The sequence below is a fragment of the Maniola hyperantus genome, chromosome 19, assembly GCF_902806685.2.
Source record: "Maniola hyperantus chromosome 19, iAphHyp1.2, whole genome shotgun sequence".
NCBI lineage: Eukaryota > Metazoa > Arthropoda > Insecta > Lepidoptera > Nymphalidae > Maniola > Maniola hyperantus.
Window position 1 is genome coordinate 3,735,762 of NC_048554.1, and position 12,347 is coordinate 3,748,108.

Sequence of the window (12,347 nt, forward strand, 5' to 3'; positions counted from 1 at the left end):
TATGTACCTCTTCTAACAAACAGCGTGAGAACACATCTTGATATCAACTTTTTACAAAAATGGAATATTTTTATGTTTGCCAACTATTTTTCCAACCTACGTGCAAATGTGACGTCTTTAGACATTTTTATAGCGGAAATCGCATTCTATAATCGTATACGAGTGAGCATCCCACATAATCTGGAGAGGATTTTATTGAACTGGCTAGAGCAGAAAATGGCTGCCCGGAAGCATGTCTCTATCATAGACCATGCTGTATCCGCTCTCGACATTTCGACATTTCAACCGCACTTGAGTGAGACAGTGTGAAATACATACAGCTACGGTGATGACGGGTCTTGACAGACACGACACACGGGCAGACTGACATTAAGTAGGCCAGTCGGAGTCAATGCCGCGTCGTAGGCGGGCCATTGACCCGAGTTTTGCACGCTATACATTGCGGGTTTGAAAAATACTAAATCAATAAAACTACAAAATGAGGCAAATGGTTATTGGTATTGGATTGTGTTTAGGTAGTACATGTTATAACAATAACGCGTTCTGGTTACACCCTTTTTTATATTCATTATAGGTATACGCTTGACCACAATCACACCTGTACCTATAGAATAATAAAAATCGTGTTCTATTTCAGGGTTCGTGTCGTGCACGATGACTAACCCCATTTGGTTCGTGAAGACGCGCCTGCAACTCGACGGTGCCAACGTCACCGCGTGGCAGTGTATCAAGAGGATATACACTAAAACGGTAAATAAACACGAATACTGATTTACTAACAAGTTACAAGCTGTGATAGCTTAGTGGTTCGGACGTTCGCCTGCTGCTGCGGAGGTCGGGTGCTCGACCCGGGCACGCACCTCTGACTTTTCGGAGTTATGTGCGTTTTAAGCAATTAAATATCCACAGGTGAAGGAAAACGTCGTGAGGAAACCTGCATGCTTAAGAGTTCTCCATAATGTTCTCAAAGGTGTGTGAAGTCTACCAATCTGCATATGGCCAGCTGGTATAGACTATAGCCAAACCCTTCTCACTCTGAGAGGAGACCCGTGCTCTGTAGTGAGCCGGCGATGGGTTGATCATGATGATGACTAATTTAGTCTCGTAGTCTTCGTCAACCGATAGACTTCTACAGCAGGACATAGGTCTCTTGTAGGGACTTCCACACGGCGCGGAAGCGCCGTCTGCATCCAGCGGCTCCCTGTGACTCGTTTGTTGATGTCGTACTGTCCACCAAGTGTGAGGTCTGCCAATGCTGTACTTTCCGGTGCGAGGTCGCCATTTAAGCACCTTGGGACCTCGAAAACCTCAAGCCTTTAAATCAAGTTCTTGAAAGTAGATTTCGGGCTTTACAAGAGAATACTAATGGTTTAAAATTAAGTTAGTGGTAATATTCGCGTCACCTGAACTTTGCTCTGCAAACATATGTTAGCGCACTTATAATAATTAATTATCTCTGACAGATGTCACGTGATGTGTTGCATCACCATCTTGAATCGATTGGTATAAAAGCGAGAGTTTGATGATTCTTAAGGCAGTCTGTGTTCAACCTCAGACTCATTCGACTATTAAATGCTTTTGTGTTTAGGTCGCATTTCTGATTGAGTGGTTTCAATAGCAATTGTGCCCTAATAAAGTTAATATTGCAGTAAGGTTATTATGAAAGGCAAAACTCTCGATAAGCCGCTGTGTTTCGTGGTTAATATTTAACTTCACTTCTGGTATTTTTATACATACAACAGTGATTTTGCTAGTTTATATTCCAGTTGCCCGGGGGCTAGGAAGGAAGATTTTGTAATTGGCTGAATTTATAGTATTTCGCTGCAACTTATATTTTAGCTAATAGTATCAGAGTGTCAGTCAATCAGAGGTAGGTCAGTATTTTGAATTCATCACATTATAGCAAGCAAATTACTGTTAACAACTAAAATACTGTTGTTCAATCAGTTGTTGTTAATTTTGTACTGCCACTGTAGGAAATAAGTGTAAACTGACGATATAACTCACGATTCGTACATAAAGATTACAAGCTGCGACCGGTATATCGTTGCTGGAAAAAAATCTAAAAAAATCGCTCGAATGAGTAACAGTCGTATCGTTTAACCCGCAAATTGTGTCAAGTGACCATAGAAAAACATAGTATTGTTGTAGTGTAAACTTAAGTACCCTGCTTATGTTAAAATGTTATTACAGGGTATCCGAGGCTTCTACAAAGGCATAACAGCATCGTACATGGGAATCAGTGAAACTGTCGTTCACTTCGTCCTGTACGAAGGCGTCAAGGCTCGACTAATGGCTGCCAGAAGTCTGGATGGCGTGCCGAGTGATCAGCGTTCACCGAGGGACTTCCTCGAGTTTATGGCCGCGGGGGCCTTTTCCAAGACCGTCGCCTCTTGCATCGCGTATCCACATGGTAAGTTTCATTTCAAAAAATCAGTGGTAATTTAACAAGACGTAGTAGTTTCAAGACGACGAATTGAAGACGGAACGGCAAGATTAAATTCTTAAGCGTAAATACATCGCTAGCGTGATCTAGTTCCGTACAGCGGCATCTAGTATGCAATATGGAATATGATGAAAAAACTTGTGTAAGCATTGTTAATATACTAAAGTGTGAAGGCTAGACTAATGGCCGCTCCACGTCTGGATGATGTACTAAGTGATCAACACTCACCGAGGATTTACTCGAACTTATGGCTGTAGGGACATCAAAGACTGTCGCCTCTTACATCACTTATAAAGATTTTTATTTAAAAAAATCAGTGACAATGGGGCCGATTCTCTAGTACACAATCTCTAAACTAAACTAAATTAACAGGTCTAAATCTAGTGCTTTCCTTTTCCGCAAGCAACATTATGAAAGGGATAGCAATAGATTTAGACGTGATATTTTAGTTTAGTTTAGAGATTGTGTACAAAGGAATTAGCCACAATGGGCTACTTGACTCATATCTAATTTCGTCCAATAAATGATTATTTATTATAGTATTTTGCTTAAGACAACGAAATATATCAATAACAATTATTAAAAACGAAGGATGGATATATAAATCCAATTTTAAAAAATACAGTTTTTATTTTTATTTGAAACGCAGAAAACGCTGTCAGCCATGATGTGACGTCATTAAATATGTAAACAAAGAAATGTCATCCCTATGTCACGCGGGGACTAACGTAGTATCTGACTAACTTATATATCAACGCACAGCCTAAACATCTAAACAACTGGTCCTAGATACATGAAATTTGGTCTGTGTGTTCTTTGTAGGTAAAGAGAAGCTATCCACTAGGAAAGGATTTTTTGAAATTCCACCCCTGAGTGAGTTAAATGGGGGTTTGAAATTTATGAAGTCCACGCGGACGAAGTCACGAGCATAAGCTAGTTTTTATATATTTCTAAAAACTCATAGTAAACGTAAAAAAATATCGTTTTCTCTTTATAAACTGAATAAGTTATTAAGTAAGACTTACAACAAAGTGATCTTTGCAATAATAAATTTGGGTTGAAGTCGTTAGTCATATAGGATCCCTTTAAGCAAGTCTTCGCGTGTTACGTATATTTATTTCACTGGGCACTCTAGTCCACAACTTTCCTGTGGTCTTTATCGATGCGTTTTTTACATTCTCGGATGATTCAATAACGATAATTACTATATTTTTCATGTAAACTAGTATAGAAGTCATGTTTATTAAACTTTGGGAGGTATGCTGTTGTTTACAAATGCATGACGTCAGAGCACAGATAATCTATCGGCCAAACATGGCCGACAGTGTTTTCACCTGTCTAAGAAAAATATATTTTTAAATTAAAGTTTTACGGTTTTTAGGGCGCAAAAAAATATAGTGTTAATTTTTTTGATCTAATAGGACAAATATTAACCATTTAAGACCTACTTAAAAAAAGTGTCAACTAGCCTATTCAAGAAAATGTATTGAAGACTCAATAAAGTCCAGATTAAATTCTCGAAAGTGAATATTTCGTTAGCATAATCTGGTGCTGCACAACGCCATCTAGTATGCAATGTGATGGTATTTTTATGGTAGCTTAATGTGCCGTAGAATATTTTATGGATTCTTAACATATCGTAGGGATGATTCAAGAAGACATCAGGAAACCTATTATGTATTAAGCGAGAAAACCTAAAATGCCACTTGAAGTCGGTAAACAACAAGCACTTAATTTGTTGTTTGTCTGCAGATCAATTGATCCAATAAGTACTTCCAGAGCTAATTGTGTAATTACCCCTTGAGTGCTTTCGCAATCGAGCGAATTGCTACAACAGTACACTTGACACTTAACTCCGTACATACCTAGCTTTTATTACGGTGCTCAACTTTTATTATTTTGGACGGTCTTTTAGGCGCGCGCTGTGGTCTTAAGCGGGTGGTCTGGTGTTCGATTCCCGGCAGTAGCAATTAGGGAATTTGTGATTCTTAAATTGCCTCTAGTATGTTCTGGTGGGAGACTTAATACCGTTAATAACCTCCAAGCGATTTAGAGCGGAGGATGACACATAGTTTCTTGCTGGTTCTTCTCAGTAGGAATGGCATTCCGAACCAGTGGTAGATGAATTTATACATTTTTGAATCGTCTGCATCAGCTGACGATTCAAAAATACTTTGTTTTTTTTTTAAATAGAGATCAATTAGTCTTTTACATAACTGAGATACTACTTATAGGTTGCCCACTTGATCATAGTTGTCATTAAAATTAGATGCTATTTATATTCTCTTGAACAAACACTTTCAGTTTTATCTTAGTTCTTACTACTACCTAACTTTTTGATAACTTTCCACTACTTTGTCACGCCTTATCGAGTTTGAGACGAAACAATATTTAAAATAATATTTGACACAATACTGCTTACCTACTACTTAACTGTAGGGCGATTGTCTAAAACCTGCATCAATCATTATTACAATCTTAATTGTTCTGATTGGCTGAATTTGTGCGATTCTTGTTGCAACAATGCATTGTAGCCAATAGTGAGCGAGCATTAACCAATCAGAGATGATTGCGATCGTGACATTGTAGCTGTCAAACAACCGCGGTAGGGCCACTGTTGCCACTAAGCAAGTGACATACACACTGGATGAAAGGATTCCTTGTATTGTTATATTACCGAGCCCTAAGAATGTTTCAAGATTTAGTAAAGAGGTGAAAAATGGCTTTCAATATCATTTTGTAACACTTCTGCAAGACCGTGGCGTGTGGAAGTCCCTACAAGAGACCTATGTCCAGCAGTGGACGTCTATTGGTTGATGATGATGATGATGAACACTTCTGCACTGGCACTATAAAATGTAAAATAAAGATCAACCCCAAGGTATAATCAACAAGGAGACATGGCAAAAAGCGCAAAAAAATCACCGTAAAAAGGTTGTCAAGTTTTTATAACTAACTAGCTGATGCCCGCGACTTCGTCCGCGTGGAATTAGATTTTTGAAAATCCCGTGGGAACTTTTTGATTTTCCGGGATAAAAAGTAGCCTATCAACCAAAAATCACGTCTATCCGTTGCACCGTTGCGACGTAATTGAAGGACAAACCAACAAACCAATAAACCAACAAACCAACAAACAAACACACTTTCGCATTTATAATAAGGGTACTGATTCTTTGAGGCTCATTAAAATGATTGTTCTTTGCAGAGGTGGCGAGAACGCGCTTGCGTGAGGAGGGAGACAAATATCGCAAATTCTGGCAGACTCTGCACACTGTATGGATGGAGGAGGGCTACCGTGGAGTTTATAGGTAAATATTCTTCTTCTTCTTCACTCTGGGCTGGTTTCCGCACTTAAACTTTTCCGACTGTTGTGCGTGCATAGCCCCTCCCCGCCGAAGTCTTCCAAGCTCGCTCCAGAAGCCAAATAGACCGCCCAAGTTGCCGAGGGCTTCATGGAGTGAGGTCGGGGAACCTAAATGGCGCTCGCGTCGATTGATCTGCTACGCCCGTGCACTCCAGGAGCACGTGCGTCGGTGTTTCGTCGACCTCCATGCAGATAGGTAAATATTATTGGCTGTGTAGAATATATCATCATCATCATCGCCATCGTCGTCGACGTGAGCCTATGGATGTCCACTGTTAGACACAGGTCTTTCCTAACGACCGCTACAGCACGCAGCCCTTAGTCTATATTATTTTCATTAGTGGTATGGCTTTATGATTATGTATACGTACCAACATGGAACAACAGGGTTTTGTTACATATTGTATAATTGGGCCAGCTTCTATATGATAGGTCCATCGTGCGTAAAGCTACCGTGGAGTTTATAGGTAAATAAACCTATTTCAAACCCCCCATCCCCTCTTTTTACCTCTTCTGCCGTGGGTAGTTACCACCCTACCGGCAAACCGTGTCGCGCAGCGATTTAACGTTCCGGTACGATGTCGCGTAGTAACCAATCGGGTCTGGGTTTAATGAATCTCCCACAAATTAGCTCGCTTCCATCTTAGACTGCATCATCACTTACCATCAGATGAGCGCAGTCAAGGGCTGCGTTGTATCATAATTAAAAAAATAAAATAAAACATTTTATTAAATTATCTGACCAAATCAAAACAGATTACCTCTCAGTCAAATGAATAAATTAATCTACGTCAAACCTACAGACTACAGTTATCATGTTCGCAATAAATTGCGACGTTGTTACTAGACGCCAGTCTATGAGCGATCTCAAGGTCGAACTCATATTATGTTTATGCGAAGTTTGAATTTAAAAAGCATTTGCTAAATGTAGATTATCAATGAACATATTTTGTAGATATTGTAACTTAGTCACTTTCTAGAGAGAATAACAACAACAACAAACTGAAATAAAATCTGTTGCGTAGTTTAAAAGATCTAAACGTACATTACTTTATTTTGTACAGATAACATCCGTTGAATTTGCAATCAGGCATAACATACCTATTGAATAATAATATTAAAATAAATGTTTCTTTCCCAGGGGCCTCGGCACACAGCTAGTCCGTCAAATACCAAACACAGCCATTATGATGAGCACATACGAAGCAGTGGTGTACCTCCTCACCACACATTTCAACAGCTCCTTTTACGAAAACACATAATTCCATACCAGCTTGGTAACTGAGGAAACCCGTAGAATGAGCTTGTCTCGCTTAGATACAACTTAATAGAAGAGGATGGTATGTTGGCCAACCTGTTGGCTAAAATACAGTTCTAGCAAGACCATTATATTCAGCCAATAACAATTGTTGCGTTGGTTGCAATCAGTTTAGGACCTAAACTTTAGGTTATCAGTAGGTATACCACTATAGTAACACAGCTACAGTACAATCGTAATCGCCTCTGATTGGTTAGCAGTCTTACTACCTGGCTAGAATGCGCAGTTGCTGCACAAATGCCTACAATTCAGCCAGCTGCTGCAGAATGACAGCTACAATACCATGATCACAATCACCTCTGATTGGTTGACGCTAGCTCACTATTGGCCTACAATGTATTGTTGCAATAAGAATTCAGCCAATCGCAATGATTGTGATTGTAATAATAATTGAAATTGTGATTATCACTTAGTGTGATAAATTTCAATTATGATTATCACATTGTGATAATCACAATTTCCGTTCTGTGCTAATCTTGCTGTTGCCAAACTTTTATACAATTTTAATTTCAATCCTTTCTTTTGACTGACATTTACACTAGCATTGTAGTATAAATATTCTTCAAATTAATAGTGAAATGTATGAACATTGGCCGTTACCTTTAAGTTTGGAGCTTATCGGCTAAATTCAGCAAATCGCAACGATTGCGATTGTAATAATGATTCATGCAGTTTTCCTGCAATCGAGCAGCAGTTACAATAATTGTGATTATCACAATGTAATAATTACAATTTCCGTTCTGTGCTAACCCCTGTTGCCAAACTTTGATACAATATTATAATTTCAATCCTTTCTTTTGACTGACTTTTCTATTGTAAACTAGCTAAGCTAAGCAGCACCTAACACTAGCCTTGTATTAAAATATTCTTCAAATTAATAGTGAAATGTATGAACAAGTTTGGAGCTTATCAGCTAAAATTGGCTCCATATCTCAAAAACTCTGAATCAATATTACCATGAATTAATTGTGTATTACATACATTGCAAATAACACAATACAGCTGATGCTGATCATATTATTGCTAAAACTGTGCCTCATAAAAAATATGGAATTTGGAACGCTTCCAGTTTTACGATTAAGCAATGATAAATATGAAATATATATGCAGCTAATAATAAATAATGTTTCGATGTTATAATTAATTGATTGAAATGTATTTTAATATTTTCAGTCTATATGTCCAATAATAGTATGTTAAGATATAAATCCTTAATGATTATTTTGTGCCATAGTAAAAAAGGTATAAAATATGATACTTGGAATAATTCAAGATGGCATTTTTTGTAAAATAATGGTATACTAAGTTATAACTTAGTTTATATATTATCTACCAGCAATGTTTTGAGCAAAAATAAAGTAATATATAACCTATGTTGGTTCATAAAGTTCTGGATTTTATGTTATTGAGTTATGGAAAACGTCACTTGCCAGCGGTTTCCTTAGGCTAGGGACATACAATATATTTCGCGGAATTGTCAGAAAACCGCACGGAATTCCATTAGATTTGCCTTAAACAGAAGTTTAAATGCAAGTTAATGATTTAATAATTTTTGTGTACTAAATTCTATAAATAAATGTAACAAAATTTTATCAATTGTTTACTTTTGGTGTTGTAAAAGAATATTAGCTGTTGTGTTGCAGTGTACTAGTATTTATAAGAGTTAATAACATTGTAAATACATTCTAATGTAAAAATCATAGATTAATTATTGGTTTCGCTACGCTCTACGTAAAAATCATGTTCATAAGAGTATTTATTTAATTTGGTGTTTTCTTTAAATATGAAGTTTTTTGTTATTTGACTGTCAATGTTTAAAAATTCTGTATTCTGAACTAAAATATTAATGAAGTTATCAAAACAATAATTTCATCAATTTAAACAGTTTTAGGTTTTCAAATATTCCATCTATTTAATATTGCTGAATAATAGTTTAGTCAAACATTTCTAGTCTTGTGTTTTATAAATATGCAAAACATATAGGTACATGCAACTCAATAATTATGAAAAAATCATTAATTCTTATCAAAGATTCAGGAATTTTTGACATTAGGAATCTTTGAACATCATACAACTTAAAACAACTAAAATTTTGCATATCGCCACTATGGTAGTACTAATCTCAATAATGTTGGTACTGAATAAAATATTGATACCATTTTTTAGACTTGCGCTGCAGAAGTGTTGCTTGATTTTTAAACCTAAGCTATTATTATAGGGCTAGATTATTGAGATTGGAATTTTGCCAAATAAGATAGTTTTATGAATTTTTTATTTAAAAGAAAGGCCCAGAATATAGTTTTAAGATAAAGCTTTGATTAAATGTTTTCCATTATGTGTATTATATTGAACAGTTTAGCACAGGTTTAGCAAGTTGTGAGCTGTGATATAGCGCTTGTAAATATTAGTTGTTTGGGTGATCACCATTAGGGTCCCAAGTTATCATAATATATTGAAAGAATCGTTTTACTTTATGAGAAAAATGATTTATTTCTTTTTTATCCTTAAAATTAAGATTTAAGTTTTATTAGTCTACAAAGAAAAGCTGGGTATTCACTATGTTTGTTAACCTGTAGTACTGCTCCCAAGTAGATGTTTCCACAATCTAAGCAAGTTTGAATGTGTACTGTTCAAACTATATCAGATCAGTTTTCATGTTAACGAATCGTCTAGATAAACAGTTTCAACATAGTGGATATTAAGCTTGAGAACTTTTGTAGAATATTGATTCACGTTAAAATATTAGGAATTGGTTGAACAGATTTACTGGATGTATAGTTGCTATGGAAAGATTTGGACGTATGTCAGACTGAGTATAAGATTGTTTAATAAATAAAAATATAAAACGTTTTTTTATTCAACCCATACTTTTTCATTAATATTTACATATTCATTTATAAATACTATAATTTACTTAATCCAGAAAAGAATTAGAATTGTTAGATCTGTTTATTCCATTACAATCCCTATCTAGCTCCCAGTGGAAGTATAGAAAACTCTTAGTTCTTAAAGCTCCTTGAGAACTCTCTATGTTCCCACTGGTAGGAAGAGAATGAAATGAATAGAATTATGATTGAATAAACCATTCGATTATTTTTTAAAGATATTATTTCATCTCAGAATCTACAGGTGACTGGAAAGCTGACAGTTACCTTGACCAGCAAAATTAAGTCAGTAGTCAAACAAGCTTTATACACTTTTGAAAAATCAGCCATCCAAGGAGGTATGCTGCCAGGTCTCTAGTTACTTTGTGTGATGTGACATTTAAATGGTTCAGATGACTCGTTCAAATGCTTCAGATGATTGGTAATTCTCAGTGGCGTGCACAGACTTTTAACCCAGGGTAGGCATTAGTTAGGTAGGAACCTGTTTACTGGCAGGTCATAATGAAAAATATGCATTGACCTATTACAACTGGGGTACCCAGTGCATTTATACCTCTATGACCTGCACGCCACTGGTAATTCTTATACAACTGAAAATTCTTAATGTAGGTACATATATAGTTATTGCTATAATATCCTGTCAATATATTATTTTATATTTATGAGATGAGAGGTTTTAGCAAAGATCTTATAGATACATTAGATATTAAAACCCATACATGTGTTGATACAGCATTTGGTGTATCACTTGGATATCTAAGTATTGTAGTTAGAGGAAAAAGATCACCCTCTAATGCTACTATTGGCTCCCGTCTGAACCAAATCACTGATACAACAATAAGTAAACCAATCACAGCTTGCAATATAATATTTACAGAGCCTTTTATAGCTAAGCTCTTACTCAAGCGAGTCTGTGCACTTTCCTTTAATAAAATATCAAGCTTATTAATTTTGCGCTGTATTTTGGAGTACGCCGCAAATTCATCTTTCATTGATAAGTTTTGCTGTTCAGTCTTGAGCTTCACGATTTCTGTCCAAACGGAACGTTCCTCATTCGAAGGCCTTACGAAGCATGAAGCAATCTGTAAAGACAATTATTTATTTCTAGTAATTAGTAATAACATACTAAACATTTACCTACTATCATAAAGGAAGTGTCTAGCCGACCGACTGACGGAAGGCGAATTCATTTTTATTGAGCCGCCCGTCGTATCGCTAGCCGATCATCGTTCTAACATAAAATATATCATATAGCTGATCCCCGCGGCTTCGCCCGCGTAGATTTAGGTTTTTAAAGATCCCGTATAGCCTATGTCACTCAGGAATAATGTAGCTTTCTACTGGTGAAAGAATTTTTAAAATCGGTTCAGTAGTTCTAAAGATTACCCCCTACAAACAAACTTAACGACATTACCTCTTTATATAATAAATACAACGGGCCGTGCAGCAGAAATCGTAATATTTTAATTTCGCCATAACTTCAAAACCAAACGTCCAATTTTAATCATTCAAAGACCAAATATTATCTCCATAAACTGTTCTTAGTGATGAAATCATTTATTTTGATAAGGATTAATAGCATGAGTAAAATAAACGCGTTTAAATGTAGTCCAAAAAAAATTCAAGATTTTTAAATAAAAAAATGGTTGCTGTGCCTCACTCGACATAGATGGGTATAGTGTGTCGCGGACTTTTTTGTAGATATTTATAAGATCTACAATTAATTAGAACATTTTATGGTTCTATCTTTTATAGTTTAGGCAGCGTACGCAAAATAAGTAACTTTTCTGGTTGATTTTTTACACCTTGTGTCCGAAAAACCCAAATATCTTACGGAACCCTATTTTTTTCCAAAATAAAATATAGCCTATGTTACTCGTGGATAGCTTTCGAATGGTGAAAGAATTTTTAAAATCGGTCCAGTAGTTTTTGAGCCTATTCAGTACAAACAAACAAACAAACAAACAAACAAACAAACAAACAAAGTTTTCCTCTTTATAATATTAGTGTAGATGATTTTCTAGGTTAATTAGTTGCATACTTACTGGTTTTACTAAAACTGGCACTAATGCACTCAGTGTACAAAGGATTACGAAATAAAGGAGAAGAAATCCGTTAAGAACTTCCAGCATTGTTAATATTGTTGGTTTTGCAGACTGACTGATATACGAAAATTTTCATTTATCAATTTATGCATTGTGCATTGGATAGGATTTTCAAAACAAAAACCACAGACCAGTTAACTCAAAAACGTTCAATCACTATTCACTGTCACCAAAAGTATTGGCCCAAATATTAGACAGTTGACTTGCTGTGTGGTCACAACTCACAGTA

At 36.1% G+C, this 12,347-nt stretch overlaps 2 protein-coding genes across 3 annotated transcripts in view; one reads left to right on the forward strand and one right to left on the reverse strand.

Annotated features, from left to right (window-relative positions):
* Window positions 1-9,974, forward strand: part of Rim2 (replication in mitochondria 2) — a 33,359-nt gene extending 23,385 nt beyond the window's left edge. For both annotated transcript variants that reach the window (XM_069504967.1, XM_034978959.2), the window contains exons 5-8: window positions 638-750; window positions 2,194-2,413; window positions 5,652-5,754; window positions 6,952-9,974. In XM_069504967.1, the coding sequence (XP_069361068.1) occupies window positions 638-750; window positions 2,194-2,413; window positions 5,652-5,754; window positions 6,952-7,072 (557 nt within the window). In that variant the 3' untranslated portion in view covers window positions 7,073-9,974. The remainder of the gene's footprint in view (window positions 1-637; window positions 751-2,193; window positions 2,414-5,651; window positions 5,755-6,951) is intronic.
* Window positions 7,092-12,263, reverse strand: LOC117991460 (guided entry of tail-anchored proteins factor 1-like). Its single transcript, XM_034979058.2, has 2 exons — window positions 12,059-12,263; window positions 7,092-11,095 (listed from the first exon to the last, which is right to left on the reverse strand). Exons 1-2 carry the CDS (start codon window positions 12,143-12,145, stop codon window positions 10,673-10,675), a joined length of 510 nt encoding a protein of 169 aa, XP_034834949.2. The 5' UTR covers window positions 12,146-12,263; the 3' UTR covers window positions 7,092-10,672.
* Window positions 12,264-12,347: the final 84 nt, after the last annotated feature.

Bases quoted from the DNA above. Each gene is read 5' to 3' on its own strand.
- LOC117991460 (XM_034979058.2), bottom strand. From the start codon at position 12,145: ATGCTGGAAGTTCTTAACGGATTTCTTCTCCTTTATTTCGTAATCCTT. The intron at 11,096-12,058 runs GTAAGTATGCAA...TTGTCTTTACAG, and splicing joins TGCCAGTTTTAGTAAAACCA to ATTGCTTCATGCTTCGTAAG.